Raw genomic sequence first — 26,142 nt, 5'->3', positions numbered from 1 at the left:
AACACAATGTCGGGCTAATTTTGGCACTGCAGACAGTCCTCCACAAATTAATTAAACCTATTTTTAACTGTCTTGCCAAAATGTTCCAGAAGGGCATATCTGCCATTACAAAACTATCATTTTGAAAACAACAAAAATGAAAGAGCTTTCTATTTTCCCGCACAGTAGAAATAGATGATTTTTAAAATATTTTTTATTTGAAAATATATTAATATAATATTTTTTATTTTATTTTTAATATTAATACATTAAAAAATAATTTAAAAATATAAAACATAAAATAAAATAAAAAATATTTTTTTTTTAAACACAAAAATAAAACGAGACGGTATTCTCTCTCCGAGCAGACAGTGACAAGCCAATGAGAAAGCCACACACATACAGAGAGTTACAGACGACAAAGCAAAAACCTCAAAGAGCAAAAAGCCACTGCCCACCAGTACTACTACTCCCACAAGTAAGTACTACAGTGCTCCTGCCATTTTTTACTTCCTCAACGACCAAGGTTGTCTTTCTCCTTCTCCTTCCTCTTCAACAGTAAAAATTCCGGGAAAAATAATAAAAGAGAAAACAAAAAATAAAACCTCCACTTGTTACATGTTACAAAGGCAAAAATCTTTTACCTTTTTCTCCAAAAAAACGACACCATTTCTGTTTTGTTTCTTTGCTTTCTTTCTGCTGTGAATAGTAACCCATAGAGGGGGGAAAAGGAAGAAAAAAAAGAAAGATGTTTCAGCGGTTGGGGACGATTGCTTTTCAAGTTTGGATCGGCAATACGGTGCCGTAAAAGGAGAGATCTCTGGGTGGTGATTTTTTTTTTGGGTTTTGTGGATGGGACAGATCGTTTGGTGTGGAGCTCTGATCTCGAAAGGTTTATGCTTTTCTTGTGTTTGGGGGCTGTCTCATAAATACACAAGATACAAGGAGGAGGATAACGATGTATCCTTCCTGGATATCGCTGTCCCTTGTGGGTTTTTCTCTATCTCTACATTTCACAAATAACAACCATTAAAAACCCCAAAAAAAACTTTTTTGTTCTCTTTAGTAGTTCAAATCCTGGTTAAGGACGAGAGACTAGCCGGGTTTCGTTTACTTTTATGTTGGCTGTTTGATTTTTAGCAACTGATCTCCCCCATCTGTGCATGTGTCTGTTTGTTTACGCCCTTGGTTTTCTTTTCTTTCTATAAGCTGCAAGAAAGTGTTGCTGCTTTGGTGGATTTAGAGCTGCACAAAGTTGTTTCAAAGTTGGTTCAAGGTATGATAACTTAAGTACAGCAAGGTACCTGTGTTAGAAGAAAGAGCTACTTGGGGGGGTTTTGTCTGGAATCTTGTCGGGACTTAGAAATTTAGGAGCTTGAAGGGAAAAGAGCCCTTCTTTGGGTGATTGTTGGGTTGCAAATATATATTTGGTGGGTATTTGTGAAGTTGAATTTTGAAGATGGCAATGTCCTGCAAGGATGGTAAGAATCCTATTAACATGGACAATGGCAAGTATGTCCGGTACACGCCTGAGCAGGTCGAAGCCCTGGAAAGGCTCTATCATGATTGTCCCAAACCCAGCTCCATTCGCCGCCAGCAGCTCATTAGGGAGTGCCCAATTCTCTCCAACATTGAGCCCAAACAAATCAAAGTTTGGTTCCAAAATAGAAGGTATGGTAGTAAAATGTTGGTTTCCCAGCCAAGAAATCTTATTTTCGTTTCTTTAATTGTGTTTTGTATTTGTTTAATATATTAAATTTTCGTGCTTTGCTTGTATAAAAGAAAAGAAATGGAAAGGCCTTTTCTCTACTGTACATGGCTTGATGCTCTCTTAACGGACAGTGTGATTTTTGGATTTGTTGTCTTTCCATAATCTTATTGTTAAAATCTCCTGCAATGTTTGTTATATTCTTCAGGTGCCGAGAGAAGCAAAGGAAAGAGGCGTCGCGCCTCCAAGCGGTGAATAGGAAGCTGACTGCAATGAACAAGCTTCTAATGGAGGAGAATGATAGATTGCAGAAGCAGGTGTCGCAGCTGGTGTATGAGAATGGATACTTTCGCCAACATACCCAGAATGTGAGAATTTATACCTCTTTTTTTCCTGCTCCACATCCTAACATATTTGGTTATTGAAAATTTGCAAGGGAAAAAGAAATTGAAATTTTGGAATTGCTGATAAGATTCAAGAAAATGCATTTCTTATTGCTATAACCTGTCAGCAGTCAAGGGTTGTTATGTAATTGCCTTTCTTTTTGTTTGAAAAAGAATGTGTTATTTGTTTATTATTCAATTTTGTGGAAAATGAGATGAAAGAGGGGCTGGGTTGTTTTCCTACAGCCAACGCTTGCTTCCAAAGATACAAGCTGTGAATCAGTGGTGACGAGCGGTCAACACCACCTGACACCTCAGCATCCGCCAAGGGATGCTAGTCCTGCAGGGTTAGTGGGGTTATGGTTGTTAGGTCCTTTTCTGTTATCGTGCTTTGTGACCACTTTTTTGGGTGTGTTACTGTGGAATATTGAATTCATGCTTTGTATTTTTTCCAGGCTTTTGTCCATTGCAGAAGAGACTTTAACGGAGTTTCTTTCAAAGGCCACTGGAACTGCTGTAGAGTGGGTCCAAATGCCTGGAATGAAGGTATCTCTCAGTGCTTTTTTATTTTTTATTCTTATACATTTCATAAATGAAGAACTGTTCTCTCCTATAAAAAAATGCAAACTTTAATTATTTTATTTTATTTTTTTGTTATTATTTCGAATTGAAAGAAGACTATTAATATGGGAAAAGATAGAAGTAAGTTGCTCTCCTTATTACAAGAATCTATGATGATGGGCTACTGAATGTTAGAACTTTCTATTAATTTTTTTTCTTTACGAGGGTTTAATTTGAATTTCTTGATCTGATAGTTCATACATTGTTCTTTGTCCTTGTTTAGCATTATGCTTGAATTCCACCAACTGCTTTTCACCTAGTTGGTTTTTACTAATCTGTTTCTTCGTTGTACTTTTGTTTTTTCAAATGTGTAGCCTGGTCCGGATTCCATTGGAATCGTTGCTATTTCTCATGGTTGTACTGGTGTGGGAGCACGAGCCTGCGGCCTGGTGGGTCTTGAACCTACAAGGGTAAGTGCACTTTGTTTGCCATAACATTTTCCTACTCTGAGCTACCAACATTATGTTATATCATGTTCCTTGCAGGTTGCAGAAATCCTCAAGGATCGGCCATCGTGGTTTCGTGATTGCCGAGCTGTGGATGTGCTGAATGTGCTGCCCACTGCTAATGGGGGAACGATTGAGCTGCTTTACATGCAGGTAAGAAAATCATCACGCACTTCTCATTTCTGTTGGAACACTCCAGGTGCAATTATATAATTACTTCTGACTTTACTTGATGATATAGCTTTATGCGCCAACAACGCTGGCACCCGGTCGTGACTTCTGGTTGTTGCGTTATACTTCTGTTTTAGAAGATGGAAGCCTTGTGGTATGCTCCCAAACTTTTAGACTTTGTCATTCCTATTTTAGGAAATTCAGTAGACTTGGTATTCTGTGGTCATTGTCATACTCATGCACTATTCAGGTATGTGAGAGATCTCTGAAAAATACTCAAAATGGCCCGAGCATGCCACCAGTGCAGCATTTTGTGAGAGCAGAAATGCTACCAAGTGGGTATTTGGTACGGCCTTGTGAAGGTGGTGGTTCAATCATACACATAGTTGATCACATGGATTTGGAGGTAGGATGTGCCGATACAATGTTATTTTTTGGATGTATAATCTAAAGATTTTATTTATCCAGATATAACTTGATTTCTGATTTCTTCAACTAGCCTTGGAGTGTGCCTGAAGTGTTACGCCCGCTTTATGAATCCTCAACTGTACTTGCTCAAAAGACAACCATGGCGGTAGGCAATTTTTCTATTTTTTATGTTATGAACATTTAAAGGATTTCTGAAGCACCTATATGGTATGGGTGATGCATTTGTAACTTCTCATTTTCAATAATGTATATCACTCCCAATCAGGCTCTACGCCAACTGAGGCAAATAGCTCAGGAAGCTTCTCAGTCTAGTGTGACCAACTGGGGCAGACGACCTGCTGCTTTACGAGCGTTGAGCCAGAGGTTGAGCAGGTAGATATCTTCTGTTGTTTGATGGTATCTGATTCAGTCCTTTAATGTTTATCAGCCAGTTAGAATCTAATGTAAACCTGGCAGGGGTTTTAATGAGGCTCTCAATGGATTTAGTGATGAGGGGTGGTCGATGATTGGAAATGACGGCATGGATGATGTTACTATCCTTGTGAACTCATCTCCTGACAAGTTGATGGGTTTAAATCTTTCCTTCTCCAGTGGGTTTCCAGCTGTCAGCAGTGCAGTCCTGTGCGCTAAAGCATCAATGCTTTTACAGGCAGGGATACAAAATTGTTTCATTTCTTTACAACACATGGTAGCTTGTGCGCTATGTGTTTAGTTGCTGTAGAGCATTTGCTACTTCTTAGAGATATGTTTGTCTTTTCTGTAACTTCAATGGTTAGGTTCTTGCAATAGGGAATTGTGTTATTCATATATTTTTGGCCTTTCTCCCCTCTTTTCTTAACAATACCAAGAGTATGTCTACTTAAAATTGAAAACAATGAAAGGGTGACAATTTGTTTCTAATGAAATCTTCTTCCCTTCTTTATTTATGTGCCTTATAACTGTTGTTGTTTATCATCTTTTCCTCATGTTGTGCACTTTCCTTTTGCAGAATGTCCCTCCTGCAATACTTCTCAGGTTCTTGCGGGAGCATAGGTCAGAGTGGGCAGATAACAATATCGATGCCTATGCAGCCGCAGCGGTTAAAGTCGGTCCTTGCAGTTTACAAGGGTCTAGAATTGGAAATTTTGGTGGTCAAGTTATACTTCCACTTGCTCATACCATTGAGCATGAAGAGGTGAATGATTTGATCTTACTTTTACAGCTGTTGGACAACGCTTTATATCAGAAATTAAACATGGCTTTTTATCTTTAGTATTTTCACATTTGTTTTGCATCTGATAAACTGTGTGTTTATTAGTTCCTGGAGGTCATTAAACTAGAAGGGGTTTGCCATTCTCCTGAAGATGCAATAATGCCCAGAGATGTGTTTCTTTTGCAAGTAAGACCTTTCTTTTCGTAGCTTTCTGTGTCTCTCATGCATCCAAATACATCAACAGTTTGTCCTATTAGGTAAGAGGATAAGTTATTTTTTCTTGTCCCTAGTTGGCAGGTAAGTTTTAAAACAAGGCCATTGAGAGAAGGAAATCACTGAGAATTCTCATATACTTTTGAAATGGACCCACAATGTTGTTCTAGTTTGGAATGGACTACAGAGTATGAAAGACAGAAATAGTTTTATAAATCTCTCCCTTTCACTATTTGTGTTCAGATAGATATTAGTGGAAATCTGCCTTTCCTTCTGTCGAAAGATGACATAATGGTTTCATAGCAGGAACAAGTTTATCAGGTAGAAGTGTAAAATGAAAATAAATTTTTACCTTACTGTTTTCAACCTTTTCTCTTCCAAAATATCTTTTTGAAGAGCTGAATTGCCAGTCACCAGGTTGGGTTTGTGTGGTCTGAGCATCCTTAATTGTTTCTGGTCTGGGATTGCGTGGTTTGATTCTTGTCTTTCTTTTATCACTTGATGACATTTTTCTTTTTGGTTCTCTTTCATATTTTCTCAATTTATACTGTTCTGACAGCTCTGCTGTGGAATGGACGAGAATGCTGTTGGCACATGTGCTGAACTTATATTTGCTCCCATTGATGCTACTTTTGCTGATGACGCACCTCTTTTGCCTTCTGGTTTTCGCATCATTCCCCTTGATTCTGGGAAGGTTAGCGAATTGTTTCTTAAGAAGTTCATTTCTCCATGCCTATTTATTAACCTCTTTGTTAATGCATTGAAAATGATGCAGGAAGCCTCCAGTCCAAATCGTACCTTGGACCTTGCTTCTGCTCTTGAAGTTGGAGCTGGAAACAGAGCATCCAGTGATTTTTCTGCCAATTCTGGCTGCACAAGATCTGTAATGACAATCGCATTTGAATTTGCATTTGAGAGCCACATGCAAGAGCATGTAGCATCAATGGCTCGGCAGTATATCCGCAGCATTATATCTTCTGTTCAGAGGGTGGCTTTAGCACTATCTCCTTCTCATCTAGGTTCACAGGCTGGTCTTCGGTCACCACTTGGTACTCCTGAAGCACAGACACTTGCTCGTTGGATCTGCCAGAGCTACCGGTGCGTCAGTTGTTCCTTTCCATAGATGTTATCCGAAGCAGAATTTGTCATTTTTTGACCTGGACGATAATCCACTGCATTCAGCTTAGCAAGTCAATTTTATTAACTGAGAGATGTTGCCTGATGATTGAGTTGTTCTAATGCACATCTTCTCCTTCAAGAAATAAATTTACTTGCTGTCACTGAATTCTCTTTTCTTTTTTTTTTTGCATGATTTTAAAGTGTGAATGAATTTGAATATCTTGAGAAAAGTCTTTCTGGATTCCAAGAGGATTTTCTCATTTCATATACAACAGTTGAAAATATGTAGAGCTAAAAAGAATTGATGTTTTGTTTTGGTCAATAGGACAACTTCAATGATTTTCATGTGGATTTTAAAGCTTTTGTATAATCTATTAAGGCGAGTACATTCTCATGAAAATGTATTTCAAACTTGGACAGTAGAAATGTTTCATTGACTGAACTCATTATCACTTTGTGGTCACAACTTTGCAGGAACTATTTGGGTGTGGAGCTACTCAAATCCAGCAGTGAAGGAATTGAATCTATTCTGAAAACCTTGTGGCATCATTCAGATGCAATCATGTGCTGCTCATTGAAGGTGGGCACAACAACATGATATCCTGCTTTCCTTTTACCATTAATGATATGAGTACTTGAATTATAATTCATGAGAACCTACACAAACACGGTATTAAATTGAATAAAGCTATGTCTGCTTATGAATGCTCCCAGTACCTTATAAAAGGAGGTGATCTGAAGCAATTGTATCAACATGATGCTTTTAAAATACAGCTGATAGATGTCTGAATAAAGTGAAGTTATTGGAGTCTTTTCTAAATGATTTGTTCTGGATATATCTTGCTGTCATATTTATAAAAGGCTGGAAAATGCTTTGAACCAACAGAATATTATAATCATTGCCCTAATCCAACCGTCAGTTTTTCATGCACATAATGCAAGCCAAATAAATATTGTTAGGTCCTTTGTTTAACATGCATCACTATTTTGCATTCAGATCTGAATAAAAATGTGATTGTTATGCTGAAGTATTACCACAGTTCTATAGCTTCCTTTTGCATTCATAGCAATTTGGTCTGAAACTTGGGTGATTTTTGCAGGCGCTGCCAGTCTTCACTTTTGCAAATCAAGCAGGACTTGACATGCTTGAGACAACCTTGGTCGCATTGCAAGACATAACTTTAGAAAAGATATTTGATGATCATGGAAGGAAAACTCTCTGCTCAGAATTCCCACAGATTATGCAACAGGTTTACACTTCTCTCTTAAATCTGATTGAAGGAAAAATAGTTTCAGGTTATGTTCAGAAATCCATATTAATGAAATGCCACCACAAAGGGACAGAATAGTTACAATGCTTAGGAACAAGCCTTAGCTTTTATCCTTTTTTTTCCCTCTTATTTATCACAAGTAAAAAACAAGAATCAGTGCCTATTTGGCATTGTGCTTTTACTTGCTTTGGTCCTTCAAATGTTGAAATTTTTGGCCATGCGGACCTGAGGTTTTGGGTTGACCTCTCTAAATACACATTTTTAGGGCTCTTATATATATATATATTGAAAATCAAGCACAACCATACATGAGAACTTGATATCAAACTCATAGCAATCTTTACTCGAATATAAGTTTATCCTACAGACCTAACACATTTAGGCAAATGCACAATAATTAAAGTATCAATTTAATAAAACATTGAACCATAATAAATGTGTAAAAGTTATTCATTCTGTCATAGAAGTATGTGCAGTAGTCAGAAAAATATAGTATTGCAGGAATGCGTGGGTGAATAGACTAGTTATCCTCCAGAAGTAAACCATCAGCCGTAACTGATATATTAAAAATAAAAACTGTATTTGTTACTATAGTTCTCACAAAGTAAATGATAGAAAAATGTGAGTTACAAACTGTGATAATGTGATTCCTAGGGCTGCACAGGATATTTGGTGGGTAGCATGGTTTGGCCGATTCTATATGCATCACCTTATTTGTATATCTCTCTTGCTAGGGTTTTACTTGTCTACAAGGTGGTATCTGTTTGTCAAGCATGGGCAGACCAGTTTCATATGAAAGAGCTGTGGCCTGGAAAGTGTTGAATGATGAAGAAAATGCGCATTGCATCTGCTTTATGTTTATAAACTGGTCTTTTGTTTGAGACTTGAGCCAGAATCTATTGGAGTGGCAAGTTAAGAGAGAGAACTCTTGATCGTCTTATTTTGCTGGTTTGTTCTTTTATCTATGACAGTAAAACCGTGGAGTACTTAGTTCATTTGCTGTATTCTAAACTTCATTTGTGTTTGGGGTTCATTATCCTAGAGATGATGGATGTATCAATGAGACAAAATAGTTGCTGGGGATCAGTTTCTTTGTGGCTGGTTTGGTCTTAACCTGGTCCCATGCTAATTATCTGCAACTGAAACCTGTCCAAGCAGACGTAGTCTGTCAAAGTCCGGTTTGTCTTGTTTTGCATGCATGGATTGTTCTGTTGTAATAATTTATTTCCAGGGTACTTTATGAAGAGCAAAAGCAGGTTCTTTCTGCTTCAGGGAATCATTGATGAACTATTGAACCTTTGAAAAAGCATAGGAAGGGTTTTATCCTTGGTTGGGATGTTTATTGGTTAGTAGGAAGTTAGCAGTTCCATTCTTAGATATATTTTCAGTGACGCATTGGGAGGTCATACCATTAGCATCAGGTTAATTTGGTTGCAGAGGGATGAAATGCTAGAAGGGACAGGAAAGGGTGTAAATACTGATTATAGCACTCTTGTTTTGGTTTATTAAAGTTTTTCATCCAGGATCATTCTTTGGCGGAGGAGGCATATGTAGACTGGCCATTAGTCATTTTCTAACGGTTTTATTGATTTTAATTGCTGAGTTGAAGTTGGTTTTATTGATTTTGATAGTTGAGTTGAAGTTAAGTTTCATACAAAAAAACCTAAGTTTCAAGGTGGGTGATACGATGCATTCATTAGCAGGTGGCTGGATTATTTCCAAAAGTACAGTGAATCATGAACTCCTTGTGTGTCAATAAATTAACTGCTGAGGTTATTGGCTTAATAATGCTAATTATCTCCTTAAAATTAACTCAGATCTGAGTCAATTCAGACGAAAATTTTCTTATGGCCGAGTGTTCGTTGTAGCAACGGAAGAGGGGTGCTGAGTACCTATACTACTTTTTATTTGCGTGTGTGCCCCCTCTGACTGCATTACTGGTTTTTCATGCACCATGGAAGAAAATAATCGCCCAGCCTTGTTCGCATGCGCAAAAGGAGATTGACAGTAGATAATTAATTAACCGACTCAACTGCAGAAACTGCTATTTATCATGTGCAATGTGCATGGTTTTCTTGGTTTCTTGACTGAAGAACAGGGCAGATACATAGATGTAAAGTAACACAGTTTATTCTACTCGTAACATTTAGTACATGAAACTGGGTTTTACATCTTGCTGTTAGATACAAATGGTGGCAGTCCTCAGCAAGATCTAAATCTAAGTAAGTGCAATTGTTTCATACAGATGGCAAATTATGTTACCCTTGTAATTGGCCAGAGTTTGGTATCTATAGCCAAATGCTAGTAAAGGATTCATGTCATGGGGGTGGCTAACATAAGCGGCAGGAAGAAGAATGGAAGAGAGGATTTGGAACAATCCTAAAACAGCCCTGATAAGAAGTTTGGATGGAAGTCATAAAATAGCCATAATAAAGGGTATAAGAGGTAGGACGATCTGATCATCCGGCCACCTAGAGAAACACTAGTGAGTAGATTAATAGAAGGTGGATAAAAACTGCCCAAGGGAAGAAAAATACTCCTTGGTTCAGAAGGATAAAACAGGTTTGGGTCAACCGTTGTAAGATAACACGAAAGGTTGGTCTCACAGCATAAAGTGGTAAAAATATGTAACAACTGAAACCTGAAGCGGAGGCAGGAATTGTCATTCCAGATAAAGAATACTAGTGGGGTTTTGGAAAGGCTTAAAGAGGAAGGAGAGGAAGAAAAAACAAAATCCTAAAGAGTTCAAGGGCTAGTTAGAAAAGATGGGCGTTGATCATTTTTTCAAATTTAGATAATTCACGTCTCTTGTAATTGCTGCGATGCAGCTTGAACTCCTTGCAATCCCGCCCATCTTTTGAGCACCTTTAGGACTGATGGATTTGGCCCTTATCGCTCTTTTCTTCAAGATCTCCCTCATAGCCTCAGCTTGAGACAAAACTGGATAAGCCCTACCAAACTTGTTAAACCTCGCACAAGCACTCATATGTGCATTCAAAGCCTCCTCTTTGTGGCCTCCATTTTTCTCCATCTCTTCTTTCACTGCCTCAGCACACAACCCACATATCCACTTCCCTAGGAACTTGTTCCGAACACGATCAATATACTCAGGGGTGCACTCTTCACTCATGCCACAACACTCACATTTGGCATCTTCAACCTCGGATATTGGTGGGAGATTGATATCAATTGCTTCTTTGCTTAATTCAAAAGAGAGATCGGATTTTGTTCGATGAAGATTGTCATTTGAGAGTCTTGGTGGCTTGGAGAAGGCGTTTTTCTTAGCGTAAGCGCTAGCAATAGACTCCCCATGTGGTGCCATATTGATCCACAATGCTATAAACGTGACTCTTTTATGTAAGAAAAACAACAAAACCTTAACGAGGAGAAGAGAAGTTGGTTCGAAGCTTTATAGAAAACAACTGAACAAAAGGCACTTCAAATAGGGTTAGAGAGATTGGAAGTGAAGAAACCTATCTAGATGTAGAACAATAACTTGGAAGATTATGATCTCAAAGGTGGTATATAGAGGGTAAGAACAGGCATCATATTTATGATGGTTCACTTTTCTTCTTGGGAAACTCAGCAGTAAGTTTATGTGGATCTTGGTGACTCGCACGTCAATGATCAAAGCAATCGTGAATAGTCATGATCACATGCTGGACTTTTCAAGAAAGTTAAGGAAAAAAAAAGATGGTTCATAGCTATATGTAAGGAGCATCATTGTCATTTCAAGCAAAATGAAGATATTTTGTATTTCCAACTGTTTTTGCCTTTATTTTTTGATAGCTAATAAGGTATGAGAGGTGTGGGTGTTCCTCTACCATTGCTTTCTACAATTGGCTTAAGAAGTCGTTGGTGTCAACTTGAGGTTTTGCATGCAAATTCATGGCACTTCGTAATATATAGAACCTTCAAGGATGAGGGTTCGTAGTTGGGAACAAAAAAAAATTAAATCAGATTACACTCCATTTCTTAGTTTGTTCTGTAATTAGCTAGCTAGCCACACAACTACTCATAGAAGTTAATCTGCTTTTGGTCGAATCACTTACTGGCACTGAAGCTTGTTTTGTTTGAAATGCAGCACTGAGATTTTTGTTTTTCTCTTCATATATATATAGATGTAACCCACAAGGTCTAGCAGAAGTCGTAAAATATATCTTGAGTTTAAGTCCCACTCTTAGATAGCTAATTCTTTCTTGCACCCACTGGATATGGAGCCTCTCTTGAAAGAAACAAGATGGGGTTCTCATCAATCAAAAAACTGACGCAAGGAGGCGCAATCTGTCACTAATTATGAAGAAGATTCAGAAGAATACAAAGATACCCCACTACTTTTACACTATTTAATTTAAAACCTCATTTTCCATTACAGAATATAAATATTATGTTCGAATTTGAGATTTCTTATAATGAACTTGCAAACTAAAAGAATTAGACGTGAAAATGCTAAATGAATTCGTGTAACGAGAAGAGAGGAACCCTGTGGAAGTTCCCATTCAACCACTATTTTTCCCTTCGAATGTAGGAGCACAAATGAATGCTCACATGTGGGTATGTTACAGCCATACAATTAGGACTTAGCAATCTCCATTGATATGCAGAGAAGGGAACCCTACATTGCATACAGCATCTGCTGATCTCACAACCAAACAGTGACTTCACGAGCACCTAAACTAATGACTCTTTTGAGAGAGTGAGAGGTGGTTGAAGTTAGGTATGACAAAACGTTAGCTGTGATTAATAAAGTACTTGCAGATTCACAGTTGAAAGAGAGAAAATGAGGGCTTTAAATGTGGGTTTTTTTTTTTTATTTCTGGGCCGCTACTTTATAGTTTTCGCTTTTACATGGTGATGGGCAGTTATAAGTTGATGGATATGCATGGCGTTGGCAACTCCTAGCTTGATTCTCTGTATGGATATACTGTGAATAACGTGACTAGGTGTAAATATCTTGCCTTTTTAGAAAGGGAGAGATGCAGAATCAACCTTAAAAAATAAAAGAGAATGAGAAAGGGACGGGGCAGTTTATGGTCTTAAATGATGTCCCTTTCGAACTTGTGCATACGAAATTTGTATTGAATGAATTCTATTATCATTTTTTTTTTGTACATTCAATCTCTCAAGACAGATAAAATCTAATTATTAGTAAAATATAATTCTATTCTTATTCAAATGCAATGAGTTTGCATTATAATTGTAATTAGTATTATATAATATTTGGTTATGATAACTCATGTATGCTAGAAAAAATAGTTTAAAACATGGTTAATAAATATATTTGAGATCATTTTAATTACTGTTTTAACACATCATTTGAAATTAATTCAAAATTTAATATAAATATTTTGATATGAAATATTAATATGTTTAAAACCAAATATGAATGAATAGAAAAATAATTTTAAAGAACTTTAATTAATATATTTTTACCTTAAAATTTAATATAAATATTTTGATATAAAATATTAATATGTTTAAAATCAAATATGAATGAATAGAAAAATAATTCTAAAGAACTTTAATTAATATATTTTTACCCAAAGATCTTATTTTTATATTGAAATATTACAATATTTTTTTAATAGTTTATATAATGAGAAGTTAAAAAAAAAAATAATCACACATATAAATTCCAAATTTTTTTAAAGGGAGGGGAGCTAGGCTAGGTAAGCCATATGCTCGCGGTCTCTTAACCTCAGCCTAGGTCTAGACTTAAGTTTATAGTAAAATAGTTTTTTGATTTAAAAAAATTATTTTTTATAATAGCATTAGCAATTCATGTCTATTTGATTTGTTGCTCATGTTTAATCCATTAATAATTTAAAGCCCTAAACATTTTTAAAAAATATCTTTAACATTTTTATTTAATAAAAATATCAGAAGTAATTCTACTAATCCAGTTTCCTGTATAAAAAAGGGTTGTCTTGAAAACCAAGTATCAAACAAGTAATTTTGTTTTCCCTTAAGTGTTGTTTTTCTTGCATCTTTTTACTATATAATCAAGTCATTTTTAGTCTTTTTCATTTTTGTTTAGCGCTTTAGGATCTCATACAACATAGAGAAAATTGAATTAATTTTGGTTGATTCATGGACTTTTAAAGGTATTGTAGCCTTTTAAAGTAAAATTATTGTAGGAAGAGTGCTTATTCCAAATGACAAATAGTTAAATCCTTGACAACAATGTTTATACTTCTCCATTCAAACTTGGTTAACAAATAAGTAAATATATTTGCTTTCTTGTTATATTTAAAAAATTATAATATATTTTAATAGTTTATGCCATCAATTTTAATACTTTAATATTGTATGTGTTTATTAGCATGTCAGTAACTTGAATTAATATAGTTACAAGCTTAAGTTTTACTCTAGGTTGTTAATTTGCATGCTACATAATTTAAAATTTTGAATTGAACTAAAATTATATGAAATATGTATTTTTAAACATATTAAATTCAGGACATTTGATGAATTATTATTATCTCCATCTTATTACTTTGAGAAACTTCTTGAGATAAGTTTTCTAAGTTAATAATAGCTTTGTCAAAATACTATAATGAATAAGTATGCATCTATCCAATAACAAATATAAAAAGATACAACAACTATTATATTTTTGAAAACTTAGAAACTTGATGTGTTATTAGTGCATAAGATTAAATATTGTATACTCAATTAGCAAATTGTGTAGATTTATTAATAATTCAAGTATGCATCATTAAAAAGAAATAAATAAGGTATTAAAATATATGAAGAGCAACTTAGAATATAAGTTATAATATATTGGTACCGAATGAAACTAGAAGATTATAGTGATGCAAAATAGATAATCAATATTAAAGATTTAAAATCCACTACTAGATACATGAAGAAATAGCAATGCCTTATATGTATTCTAAGAAAATAGACATTGTAAAATCCATGATGGAATCAAAGTTATAGCTTATAAAGGTAAAGAGGGAGTCTGGTGGCTTAAAAATATTAAATAATGTTTTATGTTAGCCAAAAGTAGTGGAAACAATTTGTGTTAATTGTGATAATTAGTCAATAATTAAAAGGGCATAAAATAATATATATAATGTTAAGTCTAGACATTTACATCATATATATAATATTAAACACTCACTTTAAACTGAAATTATTTCCATTGATAATGTTAAGTCAAAGAAAAATATTACGAGTTTGCTTCTTAAAAGTTTAATGAGAGAGATTGTGTATAGTTTATTAAAGAAAATGAGTTTAGAATATTTTAAGACGAACGAGTGTCATGATAGTAATTCTATCTAATTAACTACAACTACCAAGATCTAGGTTAAAAAACTAAGTTCTTTGTCATTCTTACCGGCACTAAAAAATAATAATTTATTGTCTATTTCTACGATGAAAAGGGTGTTAATTATAGTTAGATATGAGTAAGTTATTTTATTTTTATATGATTTTCATATCTACATATAATATAAAATAATACTTTCTAATGAAAGTTCACCTATATCATTTCTTTGTTAATTTTGAAAAAAAAAGGTAGAATTCTATAGTAAAATTGGTTTAAACAAAATAGTTAAATAGTTTAAAATATAACATTTTCTAATTAATCGAGTAAATCTGATACTACTTTACTAATAAATATTCAAAGTGAAAAATTATTTATTATTATATAGTGATCTATCAATTTATTTTCTCTATACAAAGACTTGAACTTGAATACAAATCTTCAATCTTTGTATATTGGTCATAAAATTTTCATTTATACAAGATTTTCATTTATACAAGGGATTGCTAAAAAAATGATGGTTTGAAATATGATTATTGGGCGCAATTAATATCAATTTAATTATAGAATTCATTCATAATTTGGGTTAAGATTGTTGGAAATTTCTCTCTAATATAAATACTTTAATTACATTAAAATATTAACATGTTTAAAATCAATTATGTGTAAATAAAAAATTAATCTAAAAATAATTCTTAATTACATTCCATTACAAGCTCAAAAATCTCAATCATGTATTGAAAGCATATAAGATTTTCTTATAGCTTATTTAATGAAAAGTTGAATATTTAAAATTAGATATAAATAGCACTAAAGCTTTTAGAGAGGATAAATCCTATACTAAGCGGGTTTTGGGATTGAGCTATTTTCATGTGCTAGTTAAAGTCAGGCTTGGACATATTTTTAATTATAAGATTATTTTTTTCTAACCCATTAATAATACATGTGATTAATGAATATTTCTAATGAGTCGCTTACTTTTAATACTAGACAATTGAAGTCCTAAATGTTTACTTTAAAGCCTTTAAAATGTCTTCAACATTTTCTATTTAATAAAAAGTGTTAAAGAATCATCTCTCTAACACATCCCCTCAAATGAAAGTTCTTTAGATTTGAAACTTGTACAGGTCTATACTATTTTGTGCTTAATTTTTTATCAAATAAATAGGGATGATGAGATTCAAACTCGAGACTATTTGATCATCAAGGCTTTGATACCATGTCAAAAAACCATCTTACCTAAAAACTTAAACTGTTAGATGAGACTCCAAGATATAATTTATATTATTCTCTAACAAAAAGGATAGAATTATTTCTCTAAAATCAAAAAAAAATTTGACAGCCTTGTTTCCTGTATAACAGGGGTTTGAGGGTTGTCTAGAAGAATAAGTATTAAGCAAATATTTTTGCTTCTTCTTTTTTTTTTTTTTAAAGTCAAGTTCTTATAAAAGAACCTATTAGAGATGTTAATTAAATCAATTATAAGATTAAAAACAACAAAATTAAATAAATATTTAATACATTAATTCAAGATATTTCTGCAAAAACAAGTTTCAAGACTTCAAGATGAATATGGTTTAATTAGTGTTATCCATGCAAAGGAAAGAGATCTTTATTGGGCTTGAACATTCAGCAAAATTAAAAGAACATAAGAAGAGGCGACGACATTATTTCCTTATGATCCGGGGGTTCAATACAAAGCAAGGATACAAGTGGCAGTTTCAGACTTCTCCTTATTTCCAAGGCAGCATGGGCAAGGAAACAAAGGCAATAACTTCTCCTTATCTTTCATGGTAATAACATCGGCAGCTTAGGAATCAATCTGTAGTGTTTTTTTTTTTGCCTTATTATCAAGGACACAAGTCAATAGCATATCCTCCACGAAACTGGCAATTTAATTATCTCTTATATAAGGAATTCAACCACCATGTTATTTACAAGGAAATTTTTGGCAGCTTGTTTATTACTTCTTATTTGAGTTTTTGTTATTTATTTTACAAACTCTGAGTTACTTTTAATTGGGTATTAATATTAGGCCATTAGTCCATTATGGTTTAATTATTTTGTGAATTATAAATAACCTTTTAAAATAAAACATACAAAAAGCTTGGTTATTAATATCAAAATAATATTTTTTTTATTATAAGATTGCTTATACTCTTAGTTATTCATTGAATTCTTTAAAACTCATTAAAAACTAACTATTTTTGTGGTGTTTATTCTTATATTTATAGTTTATAGTTTATGATTCTATATAATAAAAAGAGTTAGGATCTTTCATCTAATAACTTTATTTTCTTAGTTTAAATAATTAATAAGTTGAGTTTTTTTATTAATCTGATATTAGCTTTTTAAGTTGTTTTTTATATATCTTGTTTATGGATTCAAGAGTTTTTACTTTTTAGGTTTTCATCAATTGATATTAGAGTAAGATTTTAAAGTTAGATTTTATTTATTTATTTATTTTAAAATTTCAACATTATTTGTTTGTTGTTTCTTGATACTGAATTGCAACAACTAATATAAAAATCATAAAGTTTTTTTATATTAAATTTTCCTATTGATGAATTAATATATTACAAAAAAATAAAATAAAATGAAATCACAGGTTTTTGCTATTGCCACAAAATTAAAATTTATAATTCTTGAATTCAATCCATAAGAAAATTTCAATATAGATTCTACCGAATTGGTTGTTTTTATTGGAGGGTGTTGTTTGTTGAAATCTTGATTTTGAGTTTCATATTAGTTTTTGTTTCAATTCAAGTCTAATTAGTGTGTAATTGTTTGTATGTAATCGAATTGGAATGGTACAAGTCTACATTAGTGTTGTCTGAGCTAACCCAAAGACAATCCATTTGACCTTGTTTCTGAGCTCATTACTGCACTCTACTTTTATAATTTTATTATTGATATACTTTCTATTTTCATACATTGAAAAAAAAAAAAGTCTTTGAAAATAATAAGATAAACCATTCATGATATTCAGATTTGAGAGAATTTCTTTTCCTTTTTTTGGGTGGATGAGAGACATAATAACTGAGAGGAGCCTTTGAGATAAAGAAGAAGAAAGAGTGAATTAAGTCCCTCACTCCTTATAGTTTATATCATTTAGATATTTAAGATTTTAAATTCGATATGTATTTGATATATTTTAATTATATATTATTTTGAAAATATTTAAAATATTTTTTATTTTTTAATTAATTATAATTTATATTAAACTTGAAACATGTTTAAATTTAGTATGTTAAATATTTTTAATTAATTTATTAAATTCACCTAGTGAACTAGTAACCCAATTATTTTTAGGATGGGGTCTAAGAAACATGGTGTGAAAGAACATGAGATGCTTGTAACTCACGTGGTACCATGATGATGCTGACATGCTCAAGCGGAGCACACGTGTGATAGAAACATCAAAGGAAAGTCGTTCAAGCCACGTGGAATTTGACCAATAAAAACAACATATGAAAACGAACTCACATGATTGCTGACACCATCTCCCTCCTTCTCGCGTGCTTAGTGGACCCCATTTACTCTTTTAAAACGCTACTATCACGTATCTTGCTTTGTAAAAAGAGTAGTTAGGCTAATCCATATTTACCTTTCTTTTCTTTTCTTTTTTGAAAAAAAAGAAGGAATTTGTCACTTTTACTTCTCTCAAGATAAATGTTTTTAGGGTTAATCACGTATTCTTGAAGTATATAAAATTATATCCTCGTGCTAGTATATACAATAATTAATAAAAAATTATTAGAATATTTATAAAATTAATATTATATTTTATTTAATGATGCTCTTGGAATATTAATATTATTGCCGTACCCTTACGATAAAGCGCGGTGACCCTCCCCGGGAGCGGGGGATTAGTGTCATAATTTTTGTTTTTGTGAATAAGGGAGTCGCCACCTAGTATTATGGTCACTATGAAACCTAATTATTCTTTTAGAGATTCTGAGATAAGGGACTGATTGCATAAAAGAAAGGTATTAACACCCCTAATATGCCCTACCTAAGATAAGCTGCTTGATATTTGGTTTGCCTTATAATTACTATGGTGTTGATGTTTTCTAATCTCATCAGTTTTTCTAGGATAAGTTTGCTATAATGGATAAACTTGGACTTAAAGTCTAAAAAGAAAGAACCCTTAATTAATGTGGATCACATCCTTAGATATGTCTACAAAGTACTATGAAGAATTAATGAAGATCTCTTAAAATTTATGTTTGATTCAAACTAAATTTATAACCTATGATTTATGAGATAAGTAAGATAGAAATTTAAGGAGATTCAATGTGCCTAAGAGCTCATTTTTTCCTTGGTATTTCAAGTGTTTGTGACTCGTAAATCATAAAGAAAAGTAATGAAGATTTAGAAATATAAGAAAATTCAAAGCGCTTTAAAAACCTTTTTTTTTGCTTTAGTGTTTCATACTTTCATGGCTTGTAAATCGTGGAGTAAAAAATTAAAATGTTCTCAATTATAATTAAGGCTTCTTTTAAGGATGTGTGATGACTTATTATTTCTAGAAAAATATTTTGGATATTAACCACTTAGAGTTTCTTTATTCAAACATTAACAGTGAATAATAACAAGTTATTCCCAATAATATTTTTGATATTCATTCCTTTGAGATTTTTTTATCCAAACATTAACGGTGAATAATAGATGAATTCTCCAAAAAATAAGATTTTTGTATTTTGTTGGAATATTGGTCACCACCCTTTAAAGTTTTATAAACATGTTGTAAAATCCATAATGCAAGAAAATATTTTTTTTGTGTTTACGAAATCCATGCTAAAACACATTTTCTTTTAAACTTCAAATATTTTTTTTTTTAAAAGAAAATTCAAAATATATTAGGGTATTGACTGTATGCATGAAAACATTTTTTTGATATAGACGTATATTTGCCACATTACGTTAAAAACAGGTATTCTAGATACGAGATTTGTATTTTTACTATATAAAAATACAAAAAAAACCCACAAAATAAATACACGAGAAAACCAATGATATTACTCTTGTTTTTTTTGGGTTGGGTCTAGCTTGGCCCATATGGCTGGGCTGAACCCGACAAACCTAGCTAGGTCACTTGCCCAAGCTAGAGACCCGACTGAGCAAACAAACAAAAAAAAGCATACATGAGTTTGCTCATATGTGCATACCTGGTTATTGTTTAGGTAAATTATAATTCATATGAATAGTACAAAACACATATATGAATTCATGCAAAGAGATGAGAAGAATAGACCTATAGGCATAAATGAAGGGACAACAATGGTGTTGAAGGCATGACGGCTAATCTATTAGTGTTGTCGTCTATTTTCGCTATTTCCCCTTTATTCTCTGTTGGCATCCCTCTTTTGAGCTTTATCTCCGCGTCTTCGTCTATCTCTTTACTGGTTTTAGCTTTTCTATCTTTTTTTTTGTTCTATAGATTTTGTTGTAGGGAATAGAGTAAAGACCGAAAGGCAGTCCCTGCTTGTTTTAGCTTTTGATAATCTTAAGAAAACTTAATATTTTCTATTTGTTTTCTCTACTTTCTACCCTTTGCCTCCTTCCTTTCTGTTTTCCTTTTCCTTTCTTTCACAATGATGAAAGGATCAAATAAAGAATCCCTCTGTTTCCTTGTTATCTGCGCTATTCTCTCCTCTCGCTGTCTTTTTTTTTTGCTCTTCCCCTTTCCTGGCCTTTTTTTTTCTCCTTCAGGTCATTAGAGGAGGCTTATATATGGCCTATATGCAGCTACATTTAGGAAACAAACTACACTAATCTAGGATATCATTCCGGGTTACAATTCGCTCAAACAGATTAGGAAAACAAATTATTCTAATTGATATTCTGATGATTCTAGTGTTTATTTTTCCATGATTAAAAGGTGGTATAACTAATTTCTGCCCTCCCACAACTGGCAACGTGAGGCCAATTGTTTCCTTTTGGTTTGAGGCAGGAAAAACATGTTGCATGCAGCTCTAAAAATCAGGTGTGATGATAAAGGAAACCAGCAGTAATTTGTAGAGCAAAAGGAAAGAAATCAGACAAGGGAGGGGTTGTTCTTAAAATGACAATGAACAATACCCTGCTAATTAAATCCTTTGGGGCTGTTTTATGCTGCCAAGTAACAGATATTATTGTGACATTTTCTAATCCAGTCCCTTTTTTTTTTTAATTCCTTAAACGAAATTGATTTACTTTTCAAAGTTTAAAATTTGTTTTTAATTAATTCAATAAATTCTTAAAACATTAAATCGAGTTCCTCGAATCAAGACCTGAAAAAAAACTCAGGCTGGAATCCTTCTTACGGTAGAGTTCTCTACTTTTCCACTAAATGTTCAAACATGAATATCTTGAGCTTATGATATCAAAATCAAGCGATTCTAGAGCCTAAATTTATCTACACATATAGGACTATAACTTTTATGAAGAATTCAAAGTGAGATAAAATCATTTTGAAGAATAGAATTGCAACAAACTCGGGTAGGAACCCTTTTCATGGCAGGATTCTCTACTTTCACACTAGATATTCAAACAAGAATATCTTGAGCTTCTGATATCAAAATCAAGCAATTTAAAAGCTTAAATTTATCTATGCATCCAGGACTACAACTTTGATGAAGGATTCAAAGTGAGATAAAATCTTTTTAAAAGAAACAGGATTTGACTGTAATTTGGTTGGTAAAAAAGGGTCTCCTGATTTGATTTAAAAACTGACAATGTCGAGCATCCTGATATGACTGAGAGTATGGCCTAAGAATAATGAACCAAAAAATTATGATAGAAGTAGAGTTTTTTTAGTGTAAAACTTGGGTCAGAATCCTTCTCGCGGTAAAATTCTCTACTTTCTTATTAGATATTTACATAGAAATATCTTGAGCTTCTGATATCGAAATCAGACAATTTAAAAATCCAAATTCATCTATATGTACAAGACTATAACTCTTATGAATGGTTTGACGTGAGATAAATTTGTTTTGAAGAACAGAAGCTGGTCGTAACTTGGTTGGTAAAAAAGATTTCCTAATCTGATTCAGAAAATTGACAATGCTGAGCATCCCAATTTGATTGAGAGTTTGTCATAAAAACAGTGAGTTATAGGACCTAATAAAATTGTAGGTCAATTCTTCAATATGTCATGAGTGATAGAATATAGCTGGGATAATTAGAAATTGCAAGAAACCAAGTTAGAATCAAAACATAAGTTGGAACAACAAATTGTGACAATAGCATAATCAATTTTTTTTAGTGCAAATTATAAGGGATTTATCCAACCTTAAAAATCAGATAAAGAAGGAATGAATTAAGCATTATAAAGACTCTTATACAATTTAAGAAACCTAATGATTTTGGCAGCGAAAGGGGAGGATAAATAGAGTAAAAAATAGCTTAAACAAGGTTTGAAAAACATTTCTTTCTTCTCTGTTTTTGTCAATCTTCAAGCAAACATGAGCTAAACTCCTGTACTTGGTTCAAAATAGGTATACACCATCTTCAGCTCATGGGGCCCAAAAATAAGTAATAATAGTTATAATTTTTTTGTTGACTAAAAAATCCTAATCTGAATTATTAACTTTTTGTCCTCTACCTTTTCAATCTTGGCAAGCCCACTAAAAATAATTTTAAAAAATGATGTATTCGTGTCTGATTTTGTATAGAAAATTGACTCTAGTTGGATTTCAAATAGGTAATTTATATTAAAATTCAAGATTGTACAAAACAATTTTTTCATCTAATATATTCTATAATTTGAAGCTTAAATAATAACAAGAAATCTTAATGGTACATATTATAGTAATAAAATCCAAACGAGTTGAACTAAAACTTTAATTGAGTTTAAATATGGTAAAAGCCGAAACTAATTTTGAACACACACACACACACACACACACACACACACACACACACACACACACACACACACACACACACACACACACACACACACACACACACACACACACACACACACACACACACACACACACACACACACACACACACACACACACACACACACACATATATATATATATATATATATGTTAACAAATTGATTTGATTTTTTTTTAGGGATACAAATCCCAACCCTTTCCTATTGTTCTTCCTTTTTTCTTTCCTTTGTTGTTGAACCATACTCTTATTTTCTCATTAGAAAGGGATCGATTCACTCGGAAAAACCATCAATAATCTCAGTAACTAGAGCCACATGGAGGGAGTCACATACTTTATTCTTCTCCCTCTGTTCTTCATAATAGTTAATATTTTTTTTATTTCAATTATATCTATTGACGGGGTTACATTAGCTTTTATTTCATTGCTCTCTTAACATGACCTTCAGCAAAAGACTATTAATTTCTAAAGTAATTTCTGAAGTAATCATTGTTTCTCCTTACTAATGCTGACATAGCTAGTAGTGAAGAATGTTAGAGATAATAGAGCATTGTTCTTTGGAGAATTAAGGCAGAAATCAAATAGAAAATCACTCTAAGCATTAAGGAGCAATACACGACAACATAGATGCTGTATAAGAGTTGATTAGTTGTGAATATAGAATGTGTAGACATCTTTCCTTGTATAACTTGTACTTGTAACAATTTTTCTATATAATGCATAATCATATGCCATAAGCAATTGTTGTGGTTTCATTGTCGTTTATAAAATCTGTTCGTGGTATTAGAGCTCTATAGGATTAACCTCCACTCGATTCTATAGCCTTGAAAAATTCTTCTGCACTCTTCTTTAATACTATGGTTCACATGGTAACAATCAAGCTATCATCAACCAATTTTGTTTTTTGCCACAACAAGTAGTTCCCTTGTTGTAATGTCAAAAATATTTTGGAATGTTGATGGTTGACATGACCAAAAGATTGATGTCTTCTTCCAAGTGCAGAAGTGTTGAAGTAATAAATAACCGGGCAAGACTAGGATTGAACCATAAGGAGGTTAATTGTATAAATTATAGAATAATAATAACACAACAACAATAACAACAACAACAACAACAAACAATAGTAATAGTAATAGTAATAATAAAGAAGAAGAAGAAGAAGAAGAAGAAGAAGAAGAAGAAGTTGATGAGAACTTTGAGATGGAAGATTAACATAAGGATTAAACAATAATAACAATAAATGTCAAGGTTAGAAGATCCACTAATGGTATGCCAAACAAGTATAGTGTAAACTCTTATTATTCAACTAGAAACCACACACAAAAGAGGTTCCAATCAAATTATAAATTGTTAACATAATACAATAGTTATCTTATTCGATTAATGCTAATACTTATAAATCTCATCAGGCATTCATGATTATAACTTATGTTAACAACAAATCAAGCTCCTTTTATAGCACAGGTGTCGGTTATACCATACACTATGGGCTATGAAAGTACCAAACATTTGTTGTACCAAGTGTTATATAACATAAATCTAGATTAGTCATTTAACAAGCAAAGTATTAAAGAGTGAATAAGATAACTAATATAAAACATGTTAGTATCAAACATTAAATTCCATGTTGAGTTTACATTATACTTATTCTTACACCATTAGTGTAACCTTTTCACCTTGACATAATAAACTTAACTAAACATAATGGAAGAGAAAATAATAAATAAACAAGATAAGAACATAAATAAGATAAAAGTTAACTAAGTAAAGGAAAAGATTTGAAAGGCATAAACAAGATATTAATGAAAATAAAACTTAAGCATTACAAAAATACAAAGAGAGAAAGCAAGATCATGATCTTGATTTGGAGACCAAGATGCCTAAATGCATGGCAAATGCCTCCTTTTATAGGCAAAAATTGAAAACTATTGATTTGATGACTAATTGATGAGTGGGTGACCAACTCTTGACTTGGTGATAATTTTTATCTTCTCTTGTCTGCCCAGAACGTTATTGATAACGTCATAATTGGAACCATTTGAAAACATGAAAGTTGTAGGAAATTATCTCAGATTTGCAGGAAAAAAAAGTAGAGGGCATTTGAACTTCTAGAACTCTAGATATGGGCTAAACACTTAACAGTGTTCGGGCTGTAGGATAGGTTTGGACTTCTTTGTTGTTGCTATAATTTGGACTTAACAATAACCTTTTTAAATCTTGGGCTCCATATAAAAATTGTAGGCCTATGTCTTACCTTTCCATCTATATAAAGTAGACCTAAAGCTGAATCTACAGCTCCAGATATGACCTAATTACCGAATAGTATTCCAGTTTGGACTGCACCAACATCTCTTTTCCAAGTTTGGCCATCTCTTTGTCCTTTCAATTTCAGTTCTTAAACTTATCAATCAATCCTTTCATTTATGTGATAGGCCTGCATTTAAAATGAATATTTATCATAAATTAAAGGTATCTTATTTATTAGATATGTTATTATAAAACATGCTTTAGTTAAGGAGTTATTGATACTTCAAGTGCAAAAATAATGATATAAAACCTTGATAAAAATGCACTTTTAAGTACCAATTACTTACAATACTTCCATTCTCTCCTCTACTAAGATGACACCCTTTGAAGCTATTTATGGAGTTTCCCCTCCAAATTTACTAGCTTATATGCCTGGTACTTCCCGTGTCCAAGTAGTTGATGAGTACCTGCGTGACCGAGATACCATACTACATGAGTTGCGATATAACTTTTTGTTTACTCAAAATTAGATGAAATGTCAAGCGGACCAACACCGACGTGAGATATCATTCATTGTGGGAGATTATGTGTATTTGAAGCTCCAACCCTATCGGCAAAATTTTGTGGCTTTTCAAGCCTCTCTTAAGCTCGCCCTATAATTTTTTGGTTCATACAAGGTCATTAAAAAAGTCAATCTGGTGGCTTATAAATTGGCCTTGCCTCTTGTTTCTCAAATTCATGATGTGTTTCATATTAGTTTGTTAAGGAAGCATTTGGGTCCAGTTACTCCATCCTTTACCAAACATTCCCCTATCTCGGTCACTTCAGTTATTCTTCCACAACCCAAAGTTGTGTTAGGTCGACGTGTGATATGCAAAGGTAAATATCATCCAAAATCTGAAATCCTAGTGAAATGGGTTGGTGCACCAGCAAAAGACGCTACTTGGGAGAATGAGTGGCGTTTCTCCAAGTCTTATCCTGACTTCCTCCTTATGGACAAGGTTCCTTAAGGGGTGGGGAATGATATGTGCCACTTCACATGCACTAAATGTACTAAACCAGGGTAACAAACCATGAAGGGTAGTGGCACATTATTAGACCACGACGTGTGGTGGCAGGTTGGAAGAGAACACAACATGCAGTGGCAAGGTGTAAGACTTAGTCTAATTTGTTTATTTGGTCATTGTCTGTTGAGTCATT

The 26,142-nt window shown here is 33.1% G+C and overlaps 2 protein-coding genes across 2 annotated transcripts; one reads left to right on the top strand and one right to left on the bottom strand.

The window, feature by feature from the left end:
- The first annotated feature begins 428 nt into the window (after positions 1–428).
- LOC105141275 (homeobox-leucine zipper protein ATHB-15) lies at positions 429–8,803 on the top strand. Its single transcript, XM_011048457.1, has 18 exons — positions 429–1,650; positions 1,896–2,055; positions 2,317–2,417; positions 2,526–2,616; positions 3,006–3,101; positions 3,177–3,290; positions 3,379–3,462; positions 3,559–3,714; positions 3,808–3,882; positions 4,003–4,109; positions 4,194–4,386; positions 4,726–4,911; positions 5,035–5,115; positions 5,702–5,836; positions 5,918–6,240; positions 6,736–6,841; positions 7,362–7,511; positions 8,267–8,803. The coding sequence occupies exons 1-18, from the start codon at positions 1,439–1,441 to the stop codon at positions 8,411–8,413; spliced, it is 2,517 nt and encodes an 838-aa protein (XP_011046759.1). The 5' UTR covers positions 429–1,438; the 3' UTR covers positions 8,414–8,803.
- A 776-nt stretch (positions 8,804–9,579) lies between these two features.
- Positions 9,580–11,180, bottom strand: LOC105141274 (uncharacterized). Its single transcript, XM_011048456.1, has 2 exons — positions 10,239–11,180; positions 9,580–10,184 (listed from the first exon to the last, which is right to left on the bottom strand). Exon 1 carries the CDS (start codon positions 10,852–10,854, stop codon positions 10,309–10,311), a length of 546 nt encoding a protein of 181 aa, XP_011046758.1. The 5' UTR covers positions 10,855–11,180; the 3' UTR covers positions 9,580–10,184; positions 10,239–10,308.
- Positions 11,181–26,142: the final 14,962 nt, after the last annotated feature.

The sequence above is a fragment of the Populus euphratica genome, unplaced genomic scaffold, assembly GCF_000495115.2.
Source record: "Populus euphratica unplaced genomic scaffold, PopEup_1.0 scaffold117.1, whole genome shotgun sequence".
Classification (NCBI taxonomy): Eukaryota; Viridiplantae; Streptophyta; class Magnoliopsida; order Malpighiales; family Salicaceae; genus Populus; species Populus euphratica.
Note: the sequence above shows the minus strand (reverse complement) of the source record. Positions and strands in the feature narration are given on the sequence as shown.

What these genes read in the sequence shown, in the direction of transcription:
- LOC105141274 (XM_011048456.1), bottom strand. Translation starts at nt 10,854, where the DNA reads ATGGCACCACATGGGGAGTCTATTGCTAGCGCTTACGCTAAGAAAAAC.
- LOC105141275 (XM_011048457.1), top strand. Translation starts at nt 1,439, where the DNA reads ATGGCAATGTCCTGCAAGGATGGTAAGAATCCTATTAACATGGACAAT. An exon ending in TTCGCCAACATACCCAGAAT is followed by an intron (nt 2,056 to 2,316) that starts GTGAGAATTTAT and finishes GTTTTCCTACAG; the next exon opens with CCAACGCTTGCTTCCAAAGA. An exon ending in TGGATCTGCCAGAGCTACCG is followed by an intron (nt 6,241 to 6,735) that starts GTGCGTCAGTTG and finishes ACAACTTTGCAG; the next exon opens with GAACTATTTGGGTGTGGAGC.